The 25,768-nt window shown below is 43.4% G+C and overlaps 1 protein-coding gene across 7 annotated transcripts in view; it reads right to left on the reverse strand.

Moving 5' to 3' along the window:
• The window catches only part of ZNF423 (zinc finger protein 423), a 238,150-nt gene that overhangs the window by 96,282 nt on the left and 116,100 nt on the right, over positions 1 to 25,768 (reverse strand). For all 7 annotated transcript variants that reach the window (XM_052796002.1, XM_052796003.1, XM_052796004.1 and 4 more), the window contains one exon: positions 1,787 to 5,010. In XM_052796002.1, the coding sequence (XP_052651962.1) occupies positions 1,787 to 5,010 (3,224 nt within the window). The remainder of the gene's footprint in view (positions 1 to 1,786; positions 5,011 to 25,768) is intronic.

Below are 25,768 nucleotides of genomic sequence, written 5' to 3' on the forward strand. Positions count from 1 at the left end.
ATAGTCGATAGGAAAAGAAAAGGTAATACTTCAGGCTATAGACCCAGCCATGTGAAGAATTAGTCCTACCTAAGAGAACAGAGGTGTTTTAAAGAATTTAGATGGAAATAAAGGCCTGAGGAGGAGGAAGGAGAATGACCTAGCCAGAGCCCCAGCCGAACTCTCAAAAGGTATCACACCGAAGGAGGGATATTTCCATTGCTCATTCTTCTGCAGAATTCTGTGTGTGTGCCTGGAGGCTTAGTCACACATTCACCACACCCAGAAGGAACAATATCCATTGGTTTTACTAAAAAAACAAAAATAAAAAAAAAAAAAGAAATTAAACTTTCTGTGGGATTCACTCAGAAGCCTGGAACGGGGCATTGAGGCCAGCGGGTGCCGGGGCAGGCAGTGTCGTGCTCTGAGCTGGCCATGCACAGCCCAGCTCGGCCAGACGCTGCTGCCCCGCATGCCCCAGCGCTGAGCCGGAGCTCACAAGTCCAGCTGGGGACAGAGCCTGCACCAGCTCTATTGGAGGCATCTCAGTCTGCATCCTCAGGACATACTTAGGGTCTTCTCTTACTTACTGAGCCTCTGGTGTTCTAGTTGAATGGTATTTTCAGGTTCTTTTAATGCAGTAAGATGTGTTTGTGGGTGCTTTAATTAGCAGATTGACATAAACAGGCATCTACGGCTGGAATTATTCATTAGGAGTTGGGTGCCTAATTTCCTTAGATACTTTTGAAAATCTCACCCCATCATGTTTAATTAAAAATGTCAGATGATATCAATACTCAGATGTGTCTGCTGTTGGTCTCCCGAGAAGGCTTCCAAAATCTACTTCTCATTCCATCTGTTCCTGACAGAGGAAGGACTGACTTGGCCCATTCTTGAACCAAAACGTCAACAAATAATTTTAAAAGACTATAAACTGCAAATGATATTAATCTCCTGAGTAGGCTTCTGAAACCTTACTTGGATCTGCATGTTCCCAAGTATCTTGTAAGCTAAGAAATAGGAAAGCAGGCTATCTGTGAACAGTAAAGCAGAGCACGCTTATAAGTAACCTGCATTAGACAACATTTTCCAGATTTGCTAAGAAAACTACTTATCTTGCAGGAGGGCCATGAGGCAGATCCTTTCAAAATCACTTTTAAAATCATACACACACACACACACATGCACAAGCATACACGTATGCACACAGACATCCAAGCAGCCTCACAACGTTCACTCTGACAGACATCCATAAAGACAAGCTCTTTAGCACAGAAATTTGTTTTAGGTGAGAATTTGGGGGGTAGCGTGGAATTCACTACATTTTTCCTCAAAAATTCCTTTATCCTCCTGCTCGTGTGTAGTTCCCTGGTAAGAAATAATCTCATTCCTCAAGTCTGACAGATCAGATTTTTTTGTTTGTGTTGGGTACTCAGCACCTCCTTTTTTCATGGAAATGCCCCAGCTTTTCCAGATCTGCCAGTTCAGTAGCATCAGAATTCATGGACAAACTCAATCCCCACCATTCAAGTGTCTCAGCTCTCTGTTGGTAAATCTAGGGCAGTTTTATGATAAAAAAATCTGATGTGCTGCCACTAGGAATCAAGGACCCTGCAAGGCTGAGCAACATCTAATTTTTCTATGAGCATTACTCTACCTTTCCTCCTGTTTTGTTGGTTTTTTTAGTAGCACAAGTGATTTCATAAAGTGACAGTTTAAAAAAAAAAAAATAGATCAGATCAGTTCTCAGTCACATTGAAGGTCTACATTTTATCCCTCAGACATCTTAAAATTCAGCCATACTTACTCTGGGAACAGGGGATGTCTGGGTACCTTTCCTTTGGCCACTAGTCTCAGGCGTCAGGTCTCGGTGGTCTACCTGAATGTGGCTCTCTAGGTCTTCAGCACTTTCAAATTTGACACTACACTCTGGACACCTCAGACTGCCACATGGTCTCTCGTTCACCTCCTGTGGAGTCAAGCCCGAAGACTGTCCATTGGTGCTCCTGGTCATGCATCCAGCACACAGGCCATAGGGAAGGCCATTCACATCCAACTTTACCAAGTCCTGCTTATTCCGGAACTCCTTCAAGCACAACGCACACTTGTAGAGTTTTTGCAAGGCCTGGCCATTGGGCGACGAGGTTGCAGAGTTTCCTGCCAATTTCTGCATATGGAACGTCCCATGAATTTTCAGCTCAAGGGTAGAGGTGACCGTCTGCATACAGACAACACAGCGAAACCCGGTGAGGGAGTTTCTGAGATCTGGATGCATCTGGCAGTGCTCGATAAACTCCTCCTCGCTCTGCAGCGGCATTTTGCAGATCCGACACGTCCCTGTATCCAAACTCTTGCTGTGAGTGACTTTGTGCTCCGTCAGGGTCAGGAGTGATGGGAAGCGTTCCCCACAGATGGGGCACATGTAGTGCTTAGCTGGGCCTCGATGGGTCTGCATGTGCTCTCTCAGGCCATTTTCTGAGAAAAAGGTCCTTGAGCAGATATTACACTTGTGGCTACCTTTGATGAATTCTGCTTTCTTCCTAGAACAGTCATCCTCCCCAGGCCTGATGTTATGATCTCTCAAACGATGGTTCTGCAAGAGGACCTCCATAGTGTAGGCAGCCCCACAAATGTCACAGCCATACATGGGCTCAGAAGCATCTACATCATCCTCACTGGCTTCATGACTGTTGGAAGTATCTGGATTCTTCAATAACATGTTCTGGATATCTGCTCCTTCTGTCTTCTTATTTGTTGGGGTCATGCCATTAGCTGTACCATTCTCAGCGCTAGCATCAAAAACACAATGTTTTTCCCGCAAGTGCTTTTCAAGCAAGATGATGGCATGAAAAGCTTTGCTACAAAACTTGCAGTTGTATTTTTTGCTGTGGGTTGTGATGTGGCACTGCAGTTCTACCTCTGTGCTAAAGGTCTCACCACAGAAGATGCATTTGTGAGACTTTGACGGATTCCCCAAGTGACTATGCTTCACGTGGATCTGGAGATCCACCTCCTTCCTAAAATCCCAGTTACAGGCTGTGCAACGATACATCTTCTTTTCATTGCTATGCTTGACTGCCAGATGCACTTGGATAGATACCTTGGAATCAAAAACTTCTTGGCAAAGGGTACAGTGATACAACACAAAAGTATGCATATCCAACAAATGCTTCTGCAAATCATCCACTGAAGAAAACTGTTTGTCGCAGCTCTCACATACATAATGAGTTGAAGTTGTCATGTAATGTACGGTGAGATGTTGCAGAAGAGACTCCTGGGAGTCAAAGTCTTCTTTACACTGAGGGCAAGACTGTTTCCTCAACAGCAACTCCAAATGCAACTTTAAATGGGTTTGAAAACTTTCAAAATTTGAGAACTTTAGATCACACTGATTACATGGGTATTCACCATTAGACACTGAGTTTACACTAGCAGAAAGCCGTTGCCTTTTAGGGGAAGAGACTTCAACATCAGAAGACACTGGACTCTGCTCTGCTTTTGACTTCTTATTGTGTGCCAGAGGAATGTTCTTGTGGTTTTCTTTAATATGCTTTGTAAGCTTCAGGATGGAGCCAAAAATGGGGGAGTTTGTGCAATAAGGGCATGAATAAACTTCCATAAAAGACTGTGTTGGCTGAATGACAGGGGAATCCAATTTTGAATTTCCTACATTGCAGTGAGTCTGCTGAATATGCTCAGTCAAGGTTGCTTCAGTCAGAAAGCCCATGGAGCACTGGTTACAGAAGAAAGCGTTGTTGCCATCTTGAGGGGTAGCGTTTGGGCCACAGTGAGTAATACGGATGTGTTCTTGTAAGCTATTGATATCTGCAAACATCTCCGGGCAGTAGTTACAGTGAAAGGCAGAAATGTTGCTAAACTGCATCATGGGATAGGCATGGTTTTTGTGCACCTTTCTCACGTGTTCATTCAAGTTGTACAGTGTAGGCATGGAATCAAGGCAGATCTGGCACGTGTGGCTTTGCTGAGGTTTGTCCGCATGAATGGTCTTCAGGTGGATCTCCAGAACAGCAAGGCTGTTGAAGTCGCGCTTCGAGCAGTATGGGCAGCTGTAAGTAACTTTAGACCAGTTCTGGCCTTCCTCTCTGTCCACAGACCTGATTTTCTTTTGTCCTCTCAAAGGCTTTAAGGTTGAATCTGGGGTGGAACCTCTTTCCACCGATGCGCTGGAGTCAGGCGTTGCACTGCTCATGGACGCCACGCTCCCCAAGACTGGGTCAGGGCTGATGCTGTGATTGCTGGAGTCAGGTTGTCTGTGGCTGTCCAAGTGGCAATAGACTTCCTCCACTGAAGAAAACTGCTCAGGGCACATAGGGCACTTGTGTTTTTTGTTGGCATGGGCTTGATGAATGTGTGAGAGCAGCGAGTTTTCGTCTGCAAATACTTCAGGGCAATGAATACACTGCAAATCTGCCTTCTCGGAAAGCTGTGGGTGGCGTGTCATTACGTGCTTCTCCAAATCTTCAGTCTGACTGAATGTCTCTTCACAGTAATCACACATAAAATCATCCTTCTTCACCTCTTTCTCAGTCTTTGCCATATGTTCCTTGTTCTTTTTATGAGCTTGCATGTGACTCTGCAATGAGCTGGTAGATGAAAACCCACGTTTACACACAGTACACTTGAAGGGTTTGCTGGAGCTGTGGGTTTTCAGGTGAATTTTGAGGTGATCGCTGCGAGAGAACGCAGCCTCACATTCATGGCAATGGTACTTTTTATCCCCTGTGTGAAGCTTTATGTGGCGATCCCTACTTCTCTTGTGCTTAAAAAGCCGGCTACAGTAGGTGCATTTGAAAGGTAGTTTGTCACTGTGGATCTGCTCGTGCCTTTTAAGGTAGCTCAGGCGAATGAAGGACTTATCACAAAACTGACAGGGATACGGCAGGCCAGTCCCCCCTTCCTCCTCCCCGATGCCGAGATCACACCCATCTCCTATCATCTGAGTGGGTGATGCAACATCTTTGCTGGAGGGAGATGAAGCCACCCAGGAGAGTTGTGGGTCGTCATCACCATCTGTAATGGGAAAGCAGAAAGGAGATTAAAAACAATTCCCAGTGCATCTGTGAAATAAGGACAAAGCTCTCAACAACACTATGGGCTTCTGCTACTACAGCATTAAAAAAAAAAAACCACAACAAAAAAACAACTAAAAAAAAAAGAAAGATCTCTTGAATTTCAAAGGAGGTTTGAGAAATAAAAATATATTTGTACACATAATTCACAAATTTGCCAACATATAGCATTAATAAAAAGCATTTTTCTTTAGCAGGTTTAACCCCTGCTCACTGTACTGTAAAGCAATAAACAATGAATAAAGAAAGCAAAACACAATGTGCAATGAAGCAATACAAACATTTCGAAAAGCTACAGTGTTAAGTGATCACCTGTGATTTTGTGGGTCTTTTTAAATGCTACGTCAAGTTGATTTTAAGTAATGTCTCCATTAAACAAAATCCTTCAGTGCTGTCTCAAAACTGTAACAGAAGGAAAGGCTGCTCAAAAGCAGAGTCGAACATCTAGGTGAAATAAAAGCATCAGATTTGAGACAGCTCAAGAAAATTAGAGAAGAGCTCTGCACCATTACCACGTTTATTCATATGAAAGGTAATGCTGCCTGCTTGGTACAAAACCAAACAAATTTAAAAAGCCCAGAAAATCACCATTGGAGATCTCAAGACATCACAAAAGAATCAACTTCAGGATAAACCAACAATGGCCCAGCCTCTGTTGGAATAACTATTTCCTTTGCTCAATATGAGGCTTTGGAAAATATTTTATAATTTGATATTACCATAGAGAAACACAGCACCAACTCCAGCAGCAAAACAGTCATTTTAGGAAAAATACATAAAATGTTGGCAGCTTTCATAAACAGAATTGTTAACAAGAAACAGAAGAGAACGAGTTCAAATATCCTAATTCCAATAAATGCGGAGATGTTGAGCGAAGCAAAAATGCCACTAGTCCGATACAAAACTGAACCACGGAAAGAAGCAAAAATAAAATTCATGTAAACGAGGGAAGGCGCTGACCACATATATGTTTGGAGCTTCCAAAAAGGAACCAGTTCTCCAGATACATCGTCCTTATAAAACATTTAATGTTCCTACTTCAGCCCTTCCTAAAACAAACCAATAAAAAAATCCCCAACTGTGCGTGTAGGCTGCCACACGCATGCTCCTCGTGCCTGCCAACTCCAGAGTCACCACACAGGGAAGAGCACATGTACGGTGGAGAAGCTCTCAAAGAAAGGCTCGGCTGACGCGGGTATCACCACCGTAAGAGGCTAGCTCGGGCGGCACCGTTTGCTTTGGCAAAGACCTTCTTTCTCATCCCAGGAAAAGAGAGCGCGGAGCTACCTTGGAAAAACTAAACCAAATAATCACGTGCCGACCAACTTTTCCCGCACGGCAGGGCTGCCTGTTTTCCGGGATGCGTGGGTCAGGCGCCCGCTCCCCTCGCCCCGCAGGCCCCAGGGAGCTCCGCTCCGCTCCGCTCCCCCCTTCGACTAAACGTCCAGCTCCGGAGCGCTGCTGGACACCGAGAACGCGCTTCCTCCCGCTCCCGAGGTGCACCCCGGCTCTCGGTGAGCACCCACGCTTCTAAGACGCTCCGGGTCTTTGTGCTCAACTACGCGCTCCTCCGAGCCCGGCGGAACCCGAACCTAAAACAGAGGTGACGAGCCCCCGATTCGCACATCAACTTTGCCGAGGCTTCGTTCCCCGGCCCGCCCCCGCTCTCTCTCTGCGGCTGCCACAAAGCCTCGTGTTCCCCATCGAAGCCACCTCCGCTGCCCGCCCCGCTGCCGGCGCAGCTTCGCTCTGCCCCCGGGGAGCCCCCGTCCCGTCCCGTCCCGTCCCGTCCCGTCCCCGCTGCTCTGCCGCCAGCCGCATCCGGGGCTCCGTCCCCACGGACCTGCGGCCACGGGCCGGCGGAGGGAAGGAGCCAGCCGGCTGCCAGCGCCTGGATTAGGGGCCCCGGGGAGGTGCCGGTAGCTCAGGGCTGGCCAATTCCCTCCTCTCGCCAGCTGGGCTCCTCCAGGGGAAAGGAGACAAAGGGGAGCAAGAGGGGGATGCTGGGCCTGAACTAGGGCAGCACATGTTGCGTTTGCTACCGCTGCTGCTGTCTACCGGGGGCGGGGGGGGGCGGGGGTGGGGGTTGAGAAGGGAAACAACAAGGAAAAGCAGCACACCGCCATCGTGTTATTTACAGCTTACGGGCTGTAATTAAAATAATTTGAAAAGTCCACTTTGCAGCAACTGCTCTCAAATTATCTGCATTTTAAATACCTTCCTTTCTGCAGGCAGACTACTCGCGCCTTGTGCTGGGCAGCGGCACGCAGAGGAAGGACTGCACCGCAGAACTCGGAGCACTTAGAGCCGCTCAGTGAATAATACAGCTTCAACGTCCAGCTTTGAAACTGTAGATGCAGTGGGCCAAATCCAGTGGTAACACAGGCTGGGCCAACTGCTTAACTTCGTTACGTCCACGTGTGCTTATGCCAACCATTACACTGGCCCACGATGCAAATCGAACAAATCTTTTAGAAGGTCTCTTTTTCCTCTGAAATGAACCCATCTACCTCAAAATGCACTCTAACATTCAAATAGGGCCGGTTCCCCTCCAGCTGCTGCTCTTCAAACATATTGGGCTATTCAGAAAACAAAATCAAAGAAAGCTGGTATTACTTTGTGAGTGATGCACAAAGACGTCGCTGTGCTAATATAATTTGGATTTTAAAAAATTAACATTTCTCCGATCGAAAAGCTGGGTTTGTAATAAAAATGGAAGCATTTACAGTTGAAAGCAAAGCTTGTCTCCTTTTGGCAGCTTGATTTAGACCTTTCACTGATTTTCATGTTTAACTTCTAGATTCTTTTTATTGCACCATTTTCTCATACTTTCACAATTTAAAAAGAATTAGGGAACTTTAAGCCCCAGAAACAACCTACCTTGACTTCCTTACAAACAAGATACTAAAGTACTAAAGGCCTAAACTGAAGAAATTAGGGAAAACTCATTATCATTAATCTCTTTATGGAATGAAAAATAGCCCTGTTAATTTTAACTTGCCATATTAAATTGAAGAAAAGACCTATAATGAACTGAGAAGGAAATTCTAAGGTATTTTACCAGAGTCATATTTTAGTGGGAAGATATATTTTAGATGTGGTGTGACATGTCTGGCAATGATGGTTAGAATAATAATTCTACATTAATGCAATCAAAGGAATGTAGCAGAATGAGAAAAATCACTTTCAAAAAGGAGATTAAAGTCATTAAAAATGGCTAATCCTGCAAAGTGGGACTGTTCTAAAATAGAGAATCACATGGCTGGTGCAAGGCTTTTGTCATTTGCGCATAAGAGAATCAAAACAAGTATTAAAAGCGTAAGAAAATTCAATAAAGAGTTTAACTAGGAAAAAAAGAGCATTAAGGAAGCTTCAGGATGTCAGTAGTCCTCAGGATATATGTGCAGGTCATGAAGCTTAAAGGGCCAAACTTGATAATCAATCTCAAAGTGGTACAGTAATTTAGCAACTTAATGTTCAGCACGTTTACGGGACTGCAAGCATTTATCATCATCACTGAGGAGCTAATTCCAGCCTCAATGTATTCAATTAATGTATTTTTCCTTCTAATAAGAGCAATTTGGCCAAACTGTGGTATAAATCATAATTCATTCTCTGTTTATCTTCCAGATAACATGAGCCAAGTTCAGAAATATACGCGTGAAGCTAAAACAATAAAATGAAGTCTTAAAAAATGTGATCTCTCTTAGAAAGGAGACATACAGCACATCACAGATTGCCAGCAGTAAGCAGCGCTGCCGTCTCAGCACACACTGATGATGTTGATATATTTATTATTTCAGAGTTATTTTGCTAATAAAAATAAAATAAACTAGACACAATCTCACAGTCCCTGCAAACACTTTCCCCCATTTCCCTGCTCAAAGCCAGCTGGAAACATCACGTTCCTGCCAGACTTTGAGCTGAGCTGCATTTGAAGTGGGTGCAGAGGGACAGGCTTGCTCAGCTGCCCGGTCACCCGTGTGGCCCCAGCGCTGGGGTCAGCGTCGGCGGGCAGGGGCTGCACAAACCCAGGCTACCCTCCAGCCGGCTGCTTTTTCTCTTAAGAACAAAAGGTATGCTCAGAGACCTCATTTGCTGGCCCAGACCTGAAGTTCATCCTTGCCTAAACACTCTTCTTTACCAATATAGAGCATCATCAGGTTCCCCCCCAGTGAAAAACCTCCCTAGTCTCTCTCCCCTACATGTTGACGGTTCAGGTGGCTCTTCCACAGGGCCTCCATGCGTCCCCCCACACCGCGGGCACGTCGCAGTGTGGCCAGTGCGGTATGGGAGGCCGGTTTATTCCAGCTGGTTTGGGTGCAAGCAGCAGCACAGATTGAGCCCCACAGGGCTCAGAAGAGGCCGCACAACCTGCCCAGGCATCGACAAAATATCCAGGGTTTGGCCAAAGAGGCACCTTCGAGACTCCCCTCCTGAGCCCAGAAGGCATCTCCATACAGGACAATAAACCAAGGAGGTTAGATTTGGAAGGTGCTCTTATTCTATTAGGTTAATTCCTCTAGCACAGAGCTGGTACACAAGAGAAATAGTTAAATTAACAAAAACTAAAACCAAAAATCAATTGTTGAGGAAAGGATTGATTTAAGTACAGACTCCCGGTTCTCTCCAAGCCTCTACATGGCACACAAGTCAAAAATGGTCAAAGCACTCAAATCACTTTAGACTATTGAGAGTTGATGGAATTCTAGCACCCAGAAAAGTAAGTTACTTTTGAAAACAAGCTTGGCATCATAAGACATGCTTCTGAACTGTGTTTCAGTTCCTCATCTCCATAACAGAAAAAAGCCATCTGCTCTTCAAGGGCAAATTGTAGGGCTTACTTCTGTATAGCTGTGAAACCCCGAGACATCCTCAGATGGAAGGCCCGATAGAAATGCTATCAATTTCAATAATTATGATTATCACCAATGCTTAACTATGAGAATGCAACACAGAGACTGAGGACTGAGAAATCTTCAGTACTGGTTACAGCAAATTTTGCACTGCTGCACTATGTATTAAAAGCCAAAGATAAGTCATCACAATGGATTATAGTAAGAACCTCACACAGCATACGCTGCTCATTTACACTGCAGTGCTGGTGTGAAATAATACAAATCAAGTTTACATAGCAAATGTTTTAAGTTTCAATATTTTCAGTGCACTGTGACAGCTTTTTACGTAAATTTTTTCTTGGAGTGTTTAGCCCCATTCTCCTGCACGTTTCCCACACAGTTATAACAAAGTAAATAATAAAAAATATCATTAATATTCCAAACTCAATTTTCTATGCATATATTAGCTTCACTGAACGTTTTTGTTCGTTGTCTCACAGAAGGCAATAGTGGACTGCGAACCATCAGCTCTTGTGGCAATGAAAGCCTTTTTATGCTGACGCTGCACCTATCTCTGAATGGTATTGTAACTGCTGGGCTGTGACTGAAACCCAGCATCAATACCCACTCAAACACACTTCACTAAACAATAGAAAAAAGATTTCTACATCTTACTTATAATTATCCCTACAAAATATCATGCAACTGTCTCCCAGAACCGGTCAACGCACCCTTAGCCAAGGCACTAAGGAGGAGCCCTGGGAAGTTCAGGCTGCTCCAAAGAGCTCTATATGCAGCTTCAGTCTTCAGCAACGTTAGCTTCTTCACAAAACAGTCTGCATAGTTTTTTATTTTAAGGCACTATGCCATTTTTTAAATATATATATAAAATATATATAAAATGTTCAAAGCAAACCTAAAGTTGGATAAAAAACGAAGAGGTGCTAATATAAGTGGCACCACAGGCAGTGCTTTCATTATTATCTGTGACTTGAGAAAAATGCAGTTATACCTAATTATATGCTTATGTGGTAAGCATTTTTGTTGGACTAAATTACCAACAGTTAGTGACTCTTTTTCCAACTTCTCAGCTTTGCACTGCAATTCATTTTTAAGTGAAGTTTTTAAAAAAGAAAAACGTCTGGCTCAATGGAAAGTATATATAATCTAATTTTTCTTCTCATGCAGAGAGTAACTTGGTATTTAGAATACAAAATCAGCACAAGATGTAGTGCAGAATTTCAAACATTAAACTTGCTGGGATGTCTGTCACGGATAAACTGTTACACATAGACGGTTTAAACCTCTCTGTCTTTGTTTAAACCTTTCTGTAGTGATCAAAGATACATCTGATTAGTCTTTTTTATGCTGCAAGTTAAAAGTACACACAAAGTTGTCTATTGAAGCTTAGTTGATACACAGAAACTTGTTAAGCGAGAATAACACATGCCTAAGCCCTCGTCTCCCATTAGCAGAGGTATCAAGACTCAGTAATGACCATCGATAGGATGATACATAATTCTATACAGATGATAAAATAAGAAAGTTATCTTTAACATTATTTTATGTCAAACAGTCTGTATTTTGCTGGTAACAAAAAATTAACATATCATTAAATAAGTTATTTCACACTTCAATAAATGGCATAATAAGGGGTGGAGGAGAAAGTTTTATGTTAGATCTAGGAATAAACTAAATGCTTTCAGAGTTGAATCACTGTTTTTCTTTACTCCCTTTGGAAAAGCAGCAGATACTATATTCTGCTGTGCATCATGGACTTGGGACTGAAAACAGCTGCACTCTAATTACATGTAAAGTGTACCAAAACATTCCTTTTATCACAGACTGTAAATCTGTTAGCATCTGTCTCTCCTTTGTTTCTTCCACAAGATACAAGCTTGTTTCTACATTTTTCTCACCTGTAGCGGTAATTAAAATTCATTATAAATGAAAGGAGTGAACACTAAAACAAGTTCCTCTGTGTACAGTTCTAAACTCAAATTAGAAACAGCTGTTTGCTAATTCATGCAGTGATGTTTTGTCGTGCTCTGTGAATCAATAATAACTCACCCTATTTCTACCAAAATGTTGGGATTATACATATATTTTGCTTAGCAATTTGCCGTTCAGAAATGTTCAAATGCACATTCATTCTTTTTTAAGCGAGATTAGAAGATGATACTGGCAAAATCATCAATGAATTAACAGAAAGATCTTAATAGCTTGCTGCTTGTGCTTAGCCGGCTAGCTAGAGGGTCCTGTGCCGTTCTTGCCTGCTTTTGATACCTACAGAGCATTTAGCAAGAAGGTACATTGTAAGACAAAACTGTATATGGGGTCACACGCACACATCACCGATGCAATAGTCACACTAAGAGAATATCATAAAACTAGAGTTTCAGCTATGACATGTACAACTTTGAAACATAAGGAATGACAAAGCCCTTAGGAAAATAATCCTAGTAGAATAATTATTACTTGTAATAATTAGTTATAAAATTAGTTATAATAAATGGTAATACTTATGCTAATTGTTAGCAATATTTCTTCATATTATGTTAGCCAGAGCACAAACTTCATATGACCCTATTGGCCTTACACTCACACAATTATATTCTGCACTTCTTGCTACTTGATGTCAACATTTATCACGATTTCAACACTTGATTATACAAAACAAAGAGACAAGAGACAGCGGTTAAGAGCTTTGCCTGCTTCATTTTTTATCTAAACCTAAGGATACAAGCGGGGCGGTTGCAACATTTTGAGCAGACCCCATGGCAGATTTGCAGAGCCTGCCCTCATCACAGGAGGACCAGGGCCACCCCAGGCCCCTGCACTGCCCCCTTTGCAGAGCCAAAGATCCAGCCCAGAGCAGTGGAAGAGCATCAGCCTCCATAAAGGTCCCTGCAATACATGCAAGGAAAGTCCTTTTCTCATCTATACAGATTCCTTTCCTTGTGTTTTGTTACTGTTAGCAGGGAGGGTGCTTCCCATACAGCACAAACCTAGGCATCGAGACTGAACCACTCGTGGAGATGTGGCCAGCGGAAGAGCCTTTCTGGTGGGATGTAATGCATGAGATGAATTTCCTAGATTTATGATTTCCTCCCTCCCATTTGATCAGGCAGCTCTCAAATACAGCAGGCACCTGTTCGCAGGCTGTTTCACGGAGTACCCTCAGGCACGTGTGGTCAGACAGACTCAGCTCAAGCTCCTTCCCTCAGTTCATACCCATAACTGAGCATCAGAAATACAGACTAGCTACTGTTTGGAGAAACTCAATGAATACAGGAGTTGAAATTAAAGAGAGACTTTTCTCCATGAACTGACCAGATCGATGTGATTTAATTTAATGCTTTACTGTGCTCATTTTCATGTTTCTGAATTGTACTTTCAAGTGAAGATTAAGTCATCAATTACAATCCATTTAGCTCATTCATAAAATTCATTTAAGGGTCACATTCTGCACGGTGAGCAGGGAGCCCTGGAAGCCAGTGCTGACAAGGACAGGCAGCACTTTCCCACGGGATATTCAGCTTGTGCAGAATCAAGTCAGAGCTTGTTTCGATGGTGTGGGCAGCAGTCTGGAGGAGCAAGTGGCTTTAAAACTGGGGCAGTGGCAAACTAGGACAAAGAGTTTTGCCAAGACCTCTCCAATAAGCTGCTGTTACTGCTAAGACAAATGCATATCTGCTTCTGAGCTGGTAGACAGTATTAGAGTGGTGTTTCCATTTCTGCAGAGCTCTGTTTCAACTTTTCGGCCATGTATCAACTCTGAGCCAAAAGAACCACTAGGACGGGAGAAAACCAGGGCAAGACACCACAAGTGCTCTGTGTCTTCTGGCTGGGGTCACCAAAAGTGACTGGATTGCTAGGACAGCTTTCTATGGTGAGATCTTCAACTGATGTTATGCAGTGACCTGACCTCTAGGAAAATGGGTTTGCAGTCCCTGTCTTTAACATATGAAAAGTACTTTCCCAAAAGCAGACTTTTGCTCCTAGATGAGTATTTTCCATCAGTGCTCAGTAGAAGAGATGTCAATTGCCATGTTCCAAACCTGAGAAAAACCTCATGTTTCAAACCTCAGCCCTGCACAGGACTTTACTGCCAAGCTTTCTGGCCTGAGGAATTTAAAGCTGGTCATATTATTAGAGCAAGTTGCAGGGGAAAATAAAAACAGCTTGTTAAGTTAGAAAGAGTAGGCTGTTCCAGACTCTCATTTTGATCTAGGTGGGAAAACTGTGACGCACTTACAAACTTAATGGGTTGACGTTCATGATGAATAGACCTAATGCTGAAAAACACATGTTGGCTGAAATTACTCAGCAATAAACAAACAGTAAAAAACAACAACATCCAGATTTTATACTGCCTTCAAAGAACAGGGGAAGAAAAATCAATAAATTACATGTGACAGACAGTATCAAGTAACCTGTTTTATAGCTACGCATATGCATTATTGGTCTGACTTCCAAATGTGTTGTGTATTCACATCAATCCTATTGAAATCAATAGCAACAGCAGTTGCTCAACGCTTCTGAAAACTCAAATGACATAAATATAAAATATAGCCAGTTCTACATAAAGGTATTTTGAGAAAGGTGCACGTATTCCCTGTCCCTTTCATGAATTCAGAGTCAAGATTTCATGCAAACACCGCAAATGGAGATGAAACTGCACTTGCGAACATCCTGGCTTCCACAAGTCTGGTGAGTGTAGCTCCTTGAGGCCTTCACCCACCTAGTTTTGGAGGTGCTTGTGTGCCCTGGTGACCCCAGTGGGTATCTCTGGAGCTAATGAAGCCACCAGCTCCACCTGACCCAAGCCTGGAGATGGGGTTTGCTCCAGCTAAGCAAATCTCCCATTCCTTGGGGACGGTATGTGTTATGGCAAAGTACAATTAGTTAAGACTCCGGGTTTGTTAGCGAACAATTTTAAAAAAAATATTTTATTTAAAATTAAAAAAGAACACCCGCAAATGTAAAAGCACACTGCCGAATATGAAGCACATTCCTGAGTATCATTTAGGTAAACATCGGTCATGAATCTGTACCCTGTTTGTGACTGGCCTGAGGGGAACTGCATTAAACAGAGGTGGGAAGGAAGTTCTCCACTTATTAATACCTGACAGAAATAACTGAAAAGTCTAAAAAGAAAATAACTATAGATTTTGTGCTATGCAAGATGAAAGCCAAACAGCGTGGCTTGCCTAGGAGAGATGTGTATTCCACACTGTATGGTAATGCTACTTTTTTTTCACTAACAGTATCCATCATTTTAAATAAGAAATGACTTTTAAAACAAGCAAGCAAACAAAAGTGTTTGCCACCCAGTAAGAATCCTTCTCAGTACATCAGTGCTCCCCTACAACAAACGTGCCACATGAGAGACCTTTCAAGTTTAACCAGCAGCGACCCGGCATCTGTGATCTGAGGACTTGCACTGCACCACACAACAAAACCGTCTGCCGAAAGCTGCTCTCTTCTTCCAACACATCTTTGCCCTTTTGACTGAAGGGTCCAATGACAAATCGTGTGACTGCGCTCTCAGGTTTACAAAAGAAGAGCTGCAGCAACAGCTAAGGTCTGTCTTCCCAGGGCTCATGCCCGCGTTGGTGCAGCCCAAGGAGGGATCCCACATCCAATCTCGCCGAGCCCCCGTGCAAGCTGTGAGGGATGTCCCCAGCGGTCCCCACTCTGCAGCACCGCAGGGTCACGGCGCACCAGACAGCCCTCTCCTGCGGGCACCAGGCGGTGAGATCAGCCCACGCTGTGCCCCATCTCCTACACCGTGAGTCTGCAGAGAGACTTTCTGAGCCTCTCTAAATTCTTCAGGGGCTTCTCACGATGTCAGCCAGCACCGACCACACTCCGGAGAAAGTCTCCCATAGGGAGGATGCTCATCAGTGCAGGCAGACAGGCAGGGGGAGCGCAGCTGGGGAGCCAGAGTGAATCCAACCAGGAGACGATAGCCGCTCCAGCCCCGCCGTACTTCTGCCAAGAGAAGCGCAGAGCCTGGCAGAGCCTGGCAGAAACCTTCTCTCTAGCCGCAGTTGCGCTTCCAGCCTCAGCTGCAGGTACCACACTCTGCCCACATAGCAGAACAGGACAGCACCTTCCTCAAAGTTCCCTAACAGCAAAGATGTCTTCCTCCTGAATTGTTTAATACAGTCTTAGGTGCTGATTGTCTGTATTCAGATAGCTCTAGTTTAACCAGCAACATAGGTTTCCTTCTGACCACGTGTGTCTGGTTGGTTTTTTTCCTCCCACAAACGTGAATTGAACGATCTATTCTAGTTAGTAACTGTCTCTGTGCCTTGGCCACAGATACATGAGAGAGTGAATTTATAATGAGGAAAGGTGCAGGGCACAATGATTTGTTTAAATGGGATTAAAATTAGGGGTGGAGTGTGCATTGAATCATCTCAATTTGTCCCTGAAGAGAAGGAGGGACAGCAAACACCTTGGCACTTGCAAACAAATACCTCTGTCCCCACCATCTCTTCCAAACAACACTCCTTCCTTTTGAGAGCAGTCTCACACAGACGTTGGCACTGATATCAGAGAATTAAATGAAGTAAAGGGAAAAGTTATAGTCAATAGCTTTCTCTTTACCTCTACCCACATAAGGAGGACTGGCTATACTTATAAAAAAGTATCTGGGAATGTTAATAGACTTAACAACTCAGTAAAAGGAATGAGGAGTCAGTGCGGAGAGAGAGATTGAATTTACCCTAGAAAAATGCATTTGATACTACAGGTACAGAGAGCATTCAGCGTTCTATAGAGGAGTCCGCTAAATTAAAAAGTGGGGGGAAGCTGGAGGTGGGTGTTTGGGGTGGGGGCACGTTTCCTGCAGAGGAAAAAAAGGTCAAAAAACCAAAATAGTAACAGCAAAGCACAAAAGAACAAAAAAAACCCCAAACAAACAAACAAAAAAACTCTCAGGGAAATCAGTCATCAGAGGATTGATAGACACACATGCACCTCCAGAACGAGACGTGTTCAAGAAACCATCTCCAATTAATTAATGGCTGGAAACATGCACACACACCACTGCCCCCCCCCAGGTAAATTAATAATTTTTTTGTTGTTTTTCTCCAGATGTGAAAAGGTTTTGTACCTGCACCTAGATATCTGGTGTGGGGTGTCTCACATGCCTAGAAACCCCATGTGCAGTGTGGCAGAGAGGAGTTACCAAAAACCTACTACTGAAATGCAACTGGCAGATACCGGGAAGAAACTCCATCCCATCCCTACTATCATAAAGAGGCAAAACAGTGACTTTAAGCTGCATAAGCTCACACAATGGCTGTCTAAAAGAAGAAATGTTGTCGATAAGCTGGTCATAACTGAGTGGGCAATTTAAATTTGGGGGGGGAAATGAAAAATTATTATTTTCATAAACAACACAAAGAGTTTTAAAGCTCAGATCAGCTTCACTTACAAAACCCCTACTGTCCTAAATACCCCTAAATACCAAAAACCCCTTGCACCCTTCCCAGAATCCATTTGGTTTTGTCATGCCCCTTTCCCAGACCCACAGCTGAAGCTCCCTGCCCAGACAGAACCACAGACTGGACAACGCTGGTGTCTCCCGTAGGAGGGTGACAGAACAAGGTACCCCAGATACAATTCACATATTGGTTTTTTGTTTTGTCAAGGCTTTTCTATTATTTATTTTAGTTCTTGCCAACAAGGCAAAAATTTTCAGGATAAAACAATTTTCTGGCCATAGATAACCTGAACTGCTGTCTGAAATAGGATTTTTAGCCCATATCACCCTTGCAGAAACAACCAGAAATGGACAAAGGAATGGTTTGAATGAAAATTCAGTAACTGCTCCCTCACACTGTTAGCCAGAATTACTTGTGAAACTGAATTCCACTTCTTCCATCTCATACTTAGTTTAGCACATGAAAGTATGAGTACCAAGAGTTATGGAAGTACCAACCTCGGCTCCCCATCAAGACCAAATTATCTGTCTGTATTTAAGATTAGAGTTCAACATCTTCTGTTGAAAAATGGAAACTCCACTTAAGTCATGGAGCATCTGAGTATAAAACTAATCTTCTGAGTAGTAAATATTAGACTGACATACAGCAGTAACTGATTTCAAACAATTCACTTTAGAGGCTGGGGTCCTGGATTCCGAGGAGCTGATTGTTAAAGACACATCAGACTTCCTTTTTTTTTTTTTTTTTTTTAAATCAATTTTCCTATTATTTGGGATTATCATACCTTGTATCTTTGGATTTCCTATGAACATAACCATAGCCCCAGACCTCCTGATTACCTGACATCAGGGAAGTTACAACATCATGTCTATCCTGAAGTCACTGTACACAGGCTTAAGAGTGACTCCATCTTAAATCAGTTCTTTGGCTGGAATCAAGATACTGGATCTGATCTGATTTTTTTCTTACTGTGTTGCTTTGTATAAAAACACCCATTTTCCAGTGGGTGGTACCTAACAAAATACGAAACAGAGGTGTGAGCACAAAGGAAAGAGCCATTGTAAATGCACAGAAATACACCGTGTCAACACACACCAGCTGCCCGATACATACAAAAGCATTAAAAAAGGACAACTGAGTCAATATTTTAGAGTTTCGCTATATTTTCCATTTTAAAACATTTATTATCTATCTAATGTCATTAGAGAAGCTTCCATTGCAAACACTGGAAAGCAGACACCTCCTAACCATCCTACACAAATTCCTGTCAAAAATTTTTGTGCAAAGTGTTATCAGGTAACAATATTTACCATGTACAGTAATTACGAAAAACTCTGAGATTGTGTAATTATGTATTTTAATTACATGATCTGATTAGCTTTTTTAATCACTTCACAAAAAGAAAGGAAATTCACTGAGGTTGTCAGAAAGTTAATAAAAATAAGGTAATTCACTGCTAAGGCTCACCATGGTGCCTTTCTAACTACTTCCTTGCTACACCCCACTGTGCGTAGGTATTGGAGGTCAACTATAAGTATTAATTTCCTTACTTTTATTATCTTTGGTGACAACATTCGTGCTCTTTTGGCATGTTTTTTTTTGTTTTGTTAGAAAACACTCTTCATTTAGCTGAATGATATTTTAAGAGATGCAAGCTCCTCAAAACAAGAACCTGGTTGACCTGAAACCCGCCAAGAGACCCAGCCTTGCCCTGCTCTGTCCCCAGCCCCTTTGAAGGGATGTTAGGGGAAGCCACTGCAGAGTGGTCACTGTTACACAGTGTCGCGTGAGCCACACCGCCAGCCTGCAAAACCCACCCAATTTAGCAATGTCGAACAATATATCAACAAAGCTGGCCGGTCACACTAGGTCACATTAAATCAGGGCCATTGAGATACATGGAAAGTCAACACAGTGCTATGAGAAGACAATGGAAATCAGCCCAAGAGTTGGACATATGGAGGCAGGCAGCTGAGCCCAGGACAGCCAGCAGAGACAAGGTGAGTGGCAGAAAATGGTGCTTGTCCCGACACGAGGGGCCAGGCTTTTCCAGCCACAGCAGCCACAACAGCGCCCACAGGCCTGGCCCAAGGAAGGGGAGGACTCAGCAGCAGTGAGAGGCACTATTTCTGCAGGAGCCAGGACAGCCAGCTGCCTGCCCTGGGCAGCAGAAATCACCCACAGATCCAACTATGAAATATAAGCAGCCCCCCAAAACCATCCCACCGGCTACTCGCAGTGCAAACTGGAGGCTGACACATCCATGGGTGTGCGGACAGGGCTGGGGGGGTAAGGGGAGGGGGGTAAGGAGAGGGGTGCAAGGGGTAAGCCGCCGCCTTCTGCTCCTGAGGCAGGACAGAGCGCGGCTGTTTCAGCTCTGGAAAACAATTTTTCTAACTTTTGGATGCCGTTCTGCTCTAAGGAAACATTTTGTTTATATCCAAACTGGGAGTCTATAATGTAATACTTGGCTATTGGATTCAGCAGCTCTGTTTTACTCATTTTTGGTTCACCCTCTCCCCCTACCAGCCCTTCTTTATTTTCCTCCTTCTTTCTCTTTTTACCTTTCCAACCCCTCTCCCTTGATTCTCTGGGGAGAACAAATCACTTTGGGAGCTTTAACGGACTGACAAGAACAGAAATTTAATCAGGGTGTGCATGCACGGGCCAGGCACATCAGAAGCAACCGCAGTGCAATCCATTTGGGCTGCCCCACCTGTGACCCCGGCCGGGCCGGGCATCCCCCTCTCCACAGGGACGAGATGGGGTGAGGTCCTTTGTGCTCACGCGGGACCTTGGTGTTGCCTGCTTCAGGAGGAGAGGACTGCCAGATGCTGACAAGCCAAGAGCGGTTATTTCAGGAGACTTTTTTTAATATAGAAACAGCTGACACAAAATGCATCTCACTGGGGAGGGAAACCATGCTCCCAGAAGTAAAAGACCACTAAAAAGCCTCTCTTTTCCAAGACAAATCTGAAACAGTTTCGGGCCAGATATCACTTAGGTTTTTAATTTCCATTTTAGGAGACTTGCACTGTGTCCTTTCAGTCTTGCCCCATCCGTGGAGAATATTAAGGGGCTGCTGTAGCCTAACAGGGGCAGATGTGGGCAGATTAAGAGATGGTGCAAAGTGCTTTCAGAAAGTAGATGCAACCTCAGAGAAAATCTGTCTCAGACAAAACAGCCACCGGTGGGGAAGCCGTGCTTGAGCCCCCCTGCTAGCAGCACCCTTTGCTGCGAAACATCTCCCCACCCCACGTGCCCAGCCCTGGGGCAACAGGGGCATGCTGTTCAACTGCTGCCTGGGAAAAGACATTGAAAAGGGGAGGGCACAAACTGATTCAAACAAGCTTTTGTACAGAAAACGGAAAACATTGTATGCGACAACATGACTCCTTTCCCTTTGTACACCATTTGCTGTTACAGACTACATTTGCAAAGTATAGCTTTCAATATAGCGTAGCCAAAAGCAACCTAACAGCATAATTTTCTTCCTGGGTACTTCCGAATTCTTCTACGAACAATGAAGTGGAGATTTGGAAAAAATAAGAAAACAAAGAACCCCCTTCTTCCCATATGCTTGTAAACCTGCGTAAACTTACCAGAGACCATCTTTTAAACAACCAACATGATTTACCCTTGCTTGTGGTGCAGGCACTGGCTACTGCCAGTAAATCTAAACGGCACACAGGGAGTGATACCCGACACCGCAAACTCACTACTACAAAAAACTTGCTCAGCTGAAGGTATTTGTAGTATTTTTCTTTCACCATTGCCTGTATTTTCACTTTTGCACTTTTATATGGCATCTCTACTCAATGAAGCTACAGTATATGTGTGACACTTACTTTAAAGCTTGCTTTTCTGTGCAGTTGGATGGCATAAAAAGGACCATGAAACTGTGGCTTTTAAAATAGGTTTTGTGACTGATAGTGCAGATCGAGAGAGCTGTAAGAAACAAATACTGAGGACAAATATCAGTTATTTCCAAAAACTGAAAGTATTTTCTAGCATGAATCAAAACCAACCTCTAACCCAAGGTATCCAAAGAGAAAAATCTCTATCCTTGCACATACTCAGCCTTGCCATTTCAAACTGCACTGTGCTCCTTACTAATCATCTCCAAATGATCCAAACACTTTCCAGGATCCTATTCTATGACAAGCCATTTTCTAACAGAAATCAGTAATTTTAAAAGTTACCACACGTTATTGGCTTCTCTCCTTCCCCTCCACTTACGTTTTCCATCTTGTTTCTTTCTACCATTTCTCCATGTCCTCCCAAAGCCAAATTATTAGACTGCAAATGGGGGGCAGATCCAGACACCCAAGGGGAGAGCCAAGATCTTCTCTCCTGGGGAAACTATCATAGTGAACTCAATGACTATCTCTGATGTTTGCTGGTACCAGGGAATAATATTTCCCTTGGGCACTTTCTGGATAGAGTCTACCACCTGGGTTAAGTCATTATTACAATCAAGCAGAAAAAAAAAAGGGGAGAGAGAGAAAAAATGAAAAAACACTACAGCAAGCATCATTAAAGCTCATCAAAAGTGCATTAGAGAACACCTGATAATATACTCTAAACATTAATGATCCTTATGATATACCATATTAATGCAGATGTTATCTGAATTCATGGAAACAAAATTTTCCATTCACACGTTTCCCTAAAATAGGTGTTGGGGAAAAGCCTCTCTCAAAATTATTAGTTGCCAGCATTTTTTTCTGTCTCTGAAACAAATAAATAAAATAACGCCTCTGAACCAGTATGTGTAGCTGACCACAAATCTCAGGCAAGTACTCTGACTTCAGGATGCTTGTTGGCATTCACTGGCAACATGTTACAGTTAAAATGGACAACGATAAGCCAATATTAATAAAAAGGTTGTGGTTGTGTTGGCTTAAATTGGACTATTATTGCTACTAAGATCAATTTTACTGGCAGCCTTAAACTCTCCGATGCTGGGCAGCAATTTCCCTTGCAATTTTTCCCCCTTCACGTTATGAGGGAGACGCATGAATGCCACAGAATTGATAGTGCGACTCTGTTATAAGGTGCTAAGTGCCAGGTTATAGCAAGAACAGCTCAGTTGTCTGAAGAGCCTAATACTTCAACCAATAACTGAAATGGAGGTCAAAAAATTAATTCTAGGCACTGCTTAAGTCCTATGTTACTCCTTTACGGAGACTGCAAATCATGTCAAGTTCTGCAGAAATAGGTTTTGTGGGGGTATTAGAGGGTGAATTACTGTCATCTAGGTGCTAGTGCTTAGTAAAGCAAGGACTATCAAACCCATTTTGCCAAAATCCAGTGTGAACTGCTGCTCTCAAAGAAAGAAGGTCACCCAACCAAGAACACTTCATAACAAAAGCAACGAAACAAAACAAAAAACCTCCAAAACACACATCCATTATTACAAAGGAGCGTTTTAGAAATACACCAGTCACCCCTAAAAACTATTCTCTTACTGCTATTTGAAAGCTGAAGAGAAATCTTCTTCCTAAACAAGGAGCTGATAAGGTTTGCCGCATCTCAGAATTACTTCTAGAAATACGGGAAGCAGGAATTATTTTTAGTGCAGCTGAGAGGCCAGGCATATTTCAGGCAATCTCCCAGAGCCTGCTTCTATACCATGTGGGACATAAACCCACAAACTATGAAAGAACCCAAATCAGTATTGTTTTCTCAAGTGACATCCATTATCCCTCATCTGAGAAAATTAACACGTGTATCCAGAAGCTCAATAAACTAAGCTCAGAGCTAAAAGTCTAGGATTAACTCTTTCTGTGTCACAATAAATGCCATCTTTTAAGTCAGCAAACTGCTAATATATTCTATCTTATATTCAGTGTTTCTGCCATTTAAAGCAAACGGGGCATCAAAATACATTTACGCTCAAGCATAGTTTCAAAATGTTACAGTACACAGGGTAATCGAGAATTTCCAAATTCCAAACAGCTACAGAGATATAAAAATGGAGATACGGAATGGCCATTAGACCAACACATGCTGGTTTGGGTAGCATTAGGAAGAGTGTCACAAAATGAATAAAAACCAGCTTTTGTGCAAAGTCTCTTATTTTTTGACATCTGAGTTAGCCACTGTATCTAGCCATAAAATGCTATGAATGTTAAATATAGGCAACCTTTGTTGCTCTGCCAGCTTATTTCTACATCAGATGATCACATTTGAAGATTTCTATTCCAGGCAAGTGTTCAGCACTTTTTTTCATCTTCCTGATCTGCAAAAAGGTAGGATATTCAGTAGATCAGATGTATTTTTTTGTCTTCTTTTTGCTCAGATTAATAAATTGGGCAGTCCCTGAATCTGAATGGTACTTATTCTGAAGAGTTAAGCACAAATACTTAGAACGATTGATAAAGCTGAATTTCCTAAGTACACAGAAAACTCCAGGCAGAAAATTCCAGACTGAGTTTTACTACACTGCACACATGGCCCTGCACTGAGACATGCTAGCATACATTACTAGGTATCCAGAACAAAAGCAAGGAAGGCTTTTCTTGACCCACCAAGTGTATTGTACTTGTTTCCAAATAGTGCTCTGGGATGGCTAACTTAGGAGAGCAGTGAAGAGTGAGCCACAGTTTGTGACATTAACATATGAAGAGTCAGGCAACTTTCTGCAGTCCGCGTGTTACTCCTCCCAGCATGGCAGAAACGGATCTTGTATCTGGTGGCATGCCCTTCTCGGGGACATTTTGCTAACTAGCTACCCAGCAAGAGTGCAGGAAACACAATGTCTGCAGAACAGTGAATTCTGAAGCAGGGATAATAATAATAATCTGATCATTACCCCAGTGCTTTAAAAATTGGATCCCCTGGCGAGAAGCCAAAATAAAACATCAAAGGGGGCCTCCACAAGCCAGGCTCAGAATCAACATTCGGGTGAGAGCCCATCATCTACTTACCCTGACAGCAGGCAAGAAAAGTTGGAGACATCTGCTTGGAGGCCAGGGGTCAGGCTGGTCGGGGCCCGCACAGCACAGCACAGGATGGAAATGTGTGTATGTATTGGGTGTACGTGTCCAGGCTTTGGTAGCAGGGGGACTGCAGGGGGGGGGCTTCTGTGAGAAGAGGTCAGGGGCTGCCCTGTGCTGGACACAGACGGCTCCACAGCAGACTCACCGCTGACTGACCGTCACTGGACTGACCATTATCCCCCCAGTCCCAGCCCTCCTGTGGCATAAATTAAAATTAATTTTCCCCAAGTCGAGTCTGTTTTGCCCATGACAGTAATTGCTAAGCAATCTTTATCTCAACTCACGAGCTGTTTCATCTTATTTTCTCTGCCTGTCCTGTTGAGGGGGGGGCATGAGAGAGCAGCTGGGTGGGCACCTGGCAGCCATCCAAGGTTAACCCACCACAGTGTAGCAGACTACAAAAGCCTCCCCAAAATAAGAAAGACTAAGCAATACCTGAATCTGTACCTGTGTGTTTGTGGGCCTGCATTTATTACTTGCCTAAGAGTATGTATTCCATTAAAAGTATTTCTACTGGTAATGTGGAATGCAAGGACTTGCCAACAGTATACTACTGAACTCCCAAACTGGATGCTCTGGTCACCATCATGAAGCTCTCAAGGTCACTGCTGCCCATGCACGCTAGTTAGATATGCACGTTTTCTTGGCTGTGTTGGGGTTCACCTGTGCTGGGGGGGTGACTGAGATGGGTGGGCTTTTTCATGGAAGAAGGGAGCAGCAACTTGCTCCACAGATAGCTTACAAAGAAAAAACAGTACATCAGCAAATGTGCCATGTGAAACACTACCCAGACTGATTCAAAGACAGGTTTCTGTGTGTGCTGAAGCATGGGGGCCAAAAAGCAAGAAGGCTTTTAAGTTGCTGCAACTTTTAGAAATCAAAAATCCATCAATGGAAGAGAAACCTCCATACTTTTTTCCTGTAAAAGAACTTTGATTTCTTGGAAAAATCAATAAGAGTTGATTACTGAAAATGGCAACGTGAACATAAACACCCTTCAGGCATCTCTCAAGTACCTCTGCAAATCACACAGCAGTGCTAGGCACATGCCACTGCTGCTAACTGCATCCTCTCCCATACAACAGATGAGCTTTCTGAAGTTGCAGTAGATGAAGACACTACCAGGCTGAAAACAGTGCATTCGCTAAACAGTGCTGTTCACACCAGGCTCATGGCCCGGCTGAGGATGTCACAGAGAAGCTGGATTACTTCAGCAGTTGAGATAGATGAGGCAAGCAGTATCTGTGGTGCCATAGAGCATCCAGTGATCTGAAGCATTTTTGATAGTCTGTTGAAGGAGACCTGCTCTTCTGTAAAGCTGTGACAGGATGCTCAACAGGAAAACATGTATTCAAGACATTTGGAGAAGTCAAAGTGTCAGCGGTCCCACCACACGG

Source organism: Harpia harpyja, chromosome 9 (genome assembly GCF_026419915.1).
Source record: "Harpia harpyja isolate bHarHar1 chromosome 9, bHarHar1 primary haplotype, whole genome shotgun sequence".
In the NCBI taxonomy this organism is placed as follows: domain Eukaryota; kingdom Metazoa; phylum Chordata; class Aves; order Accipitriformes; family Accipitridae; genus Harpia; species Harpia harpyja.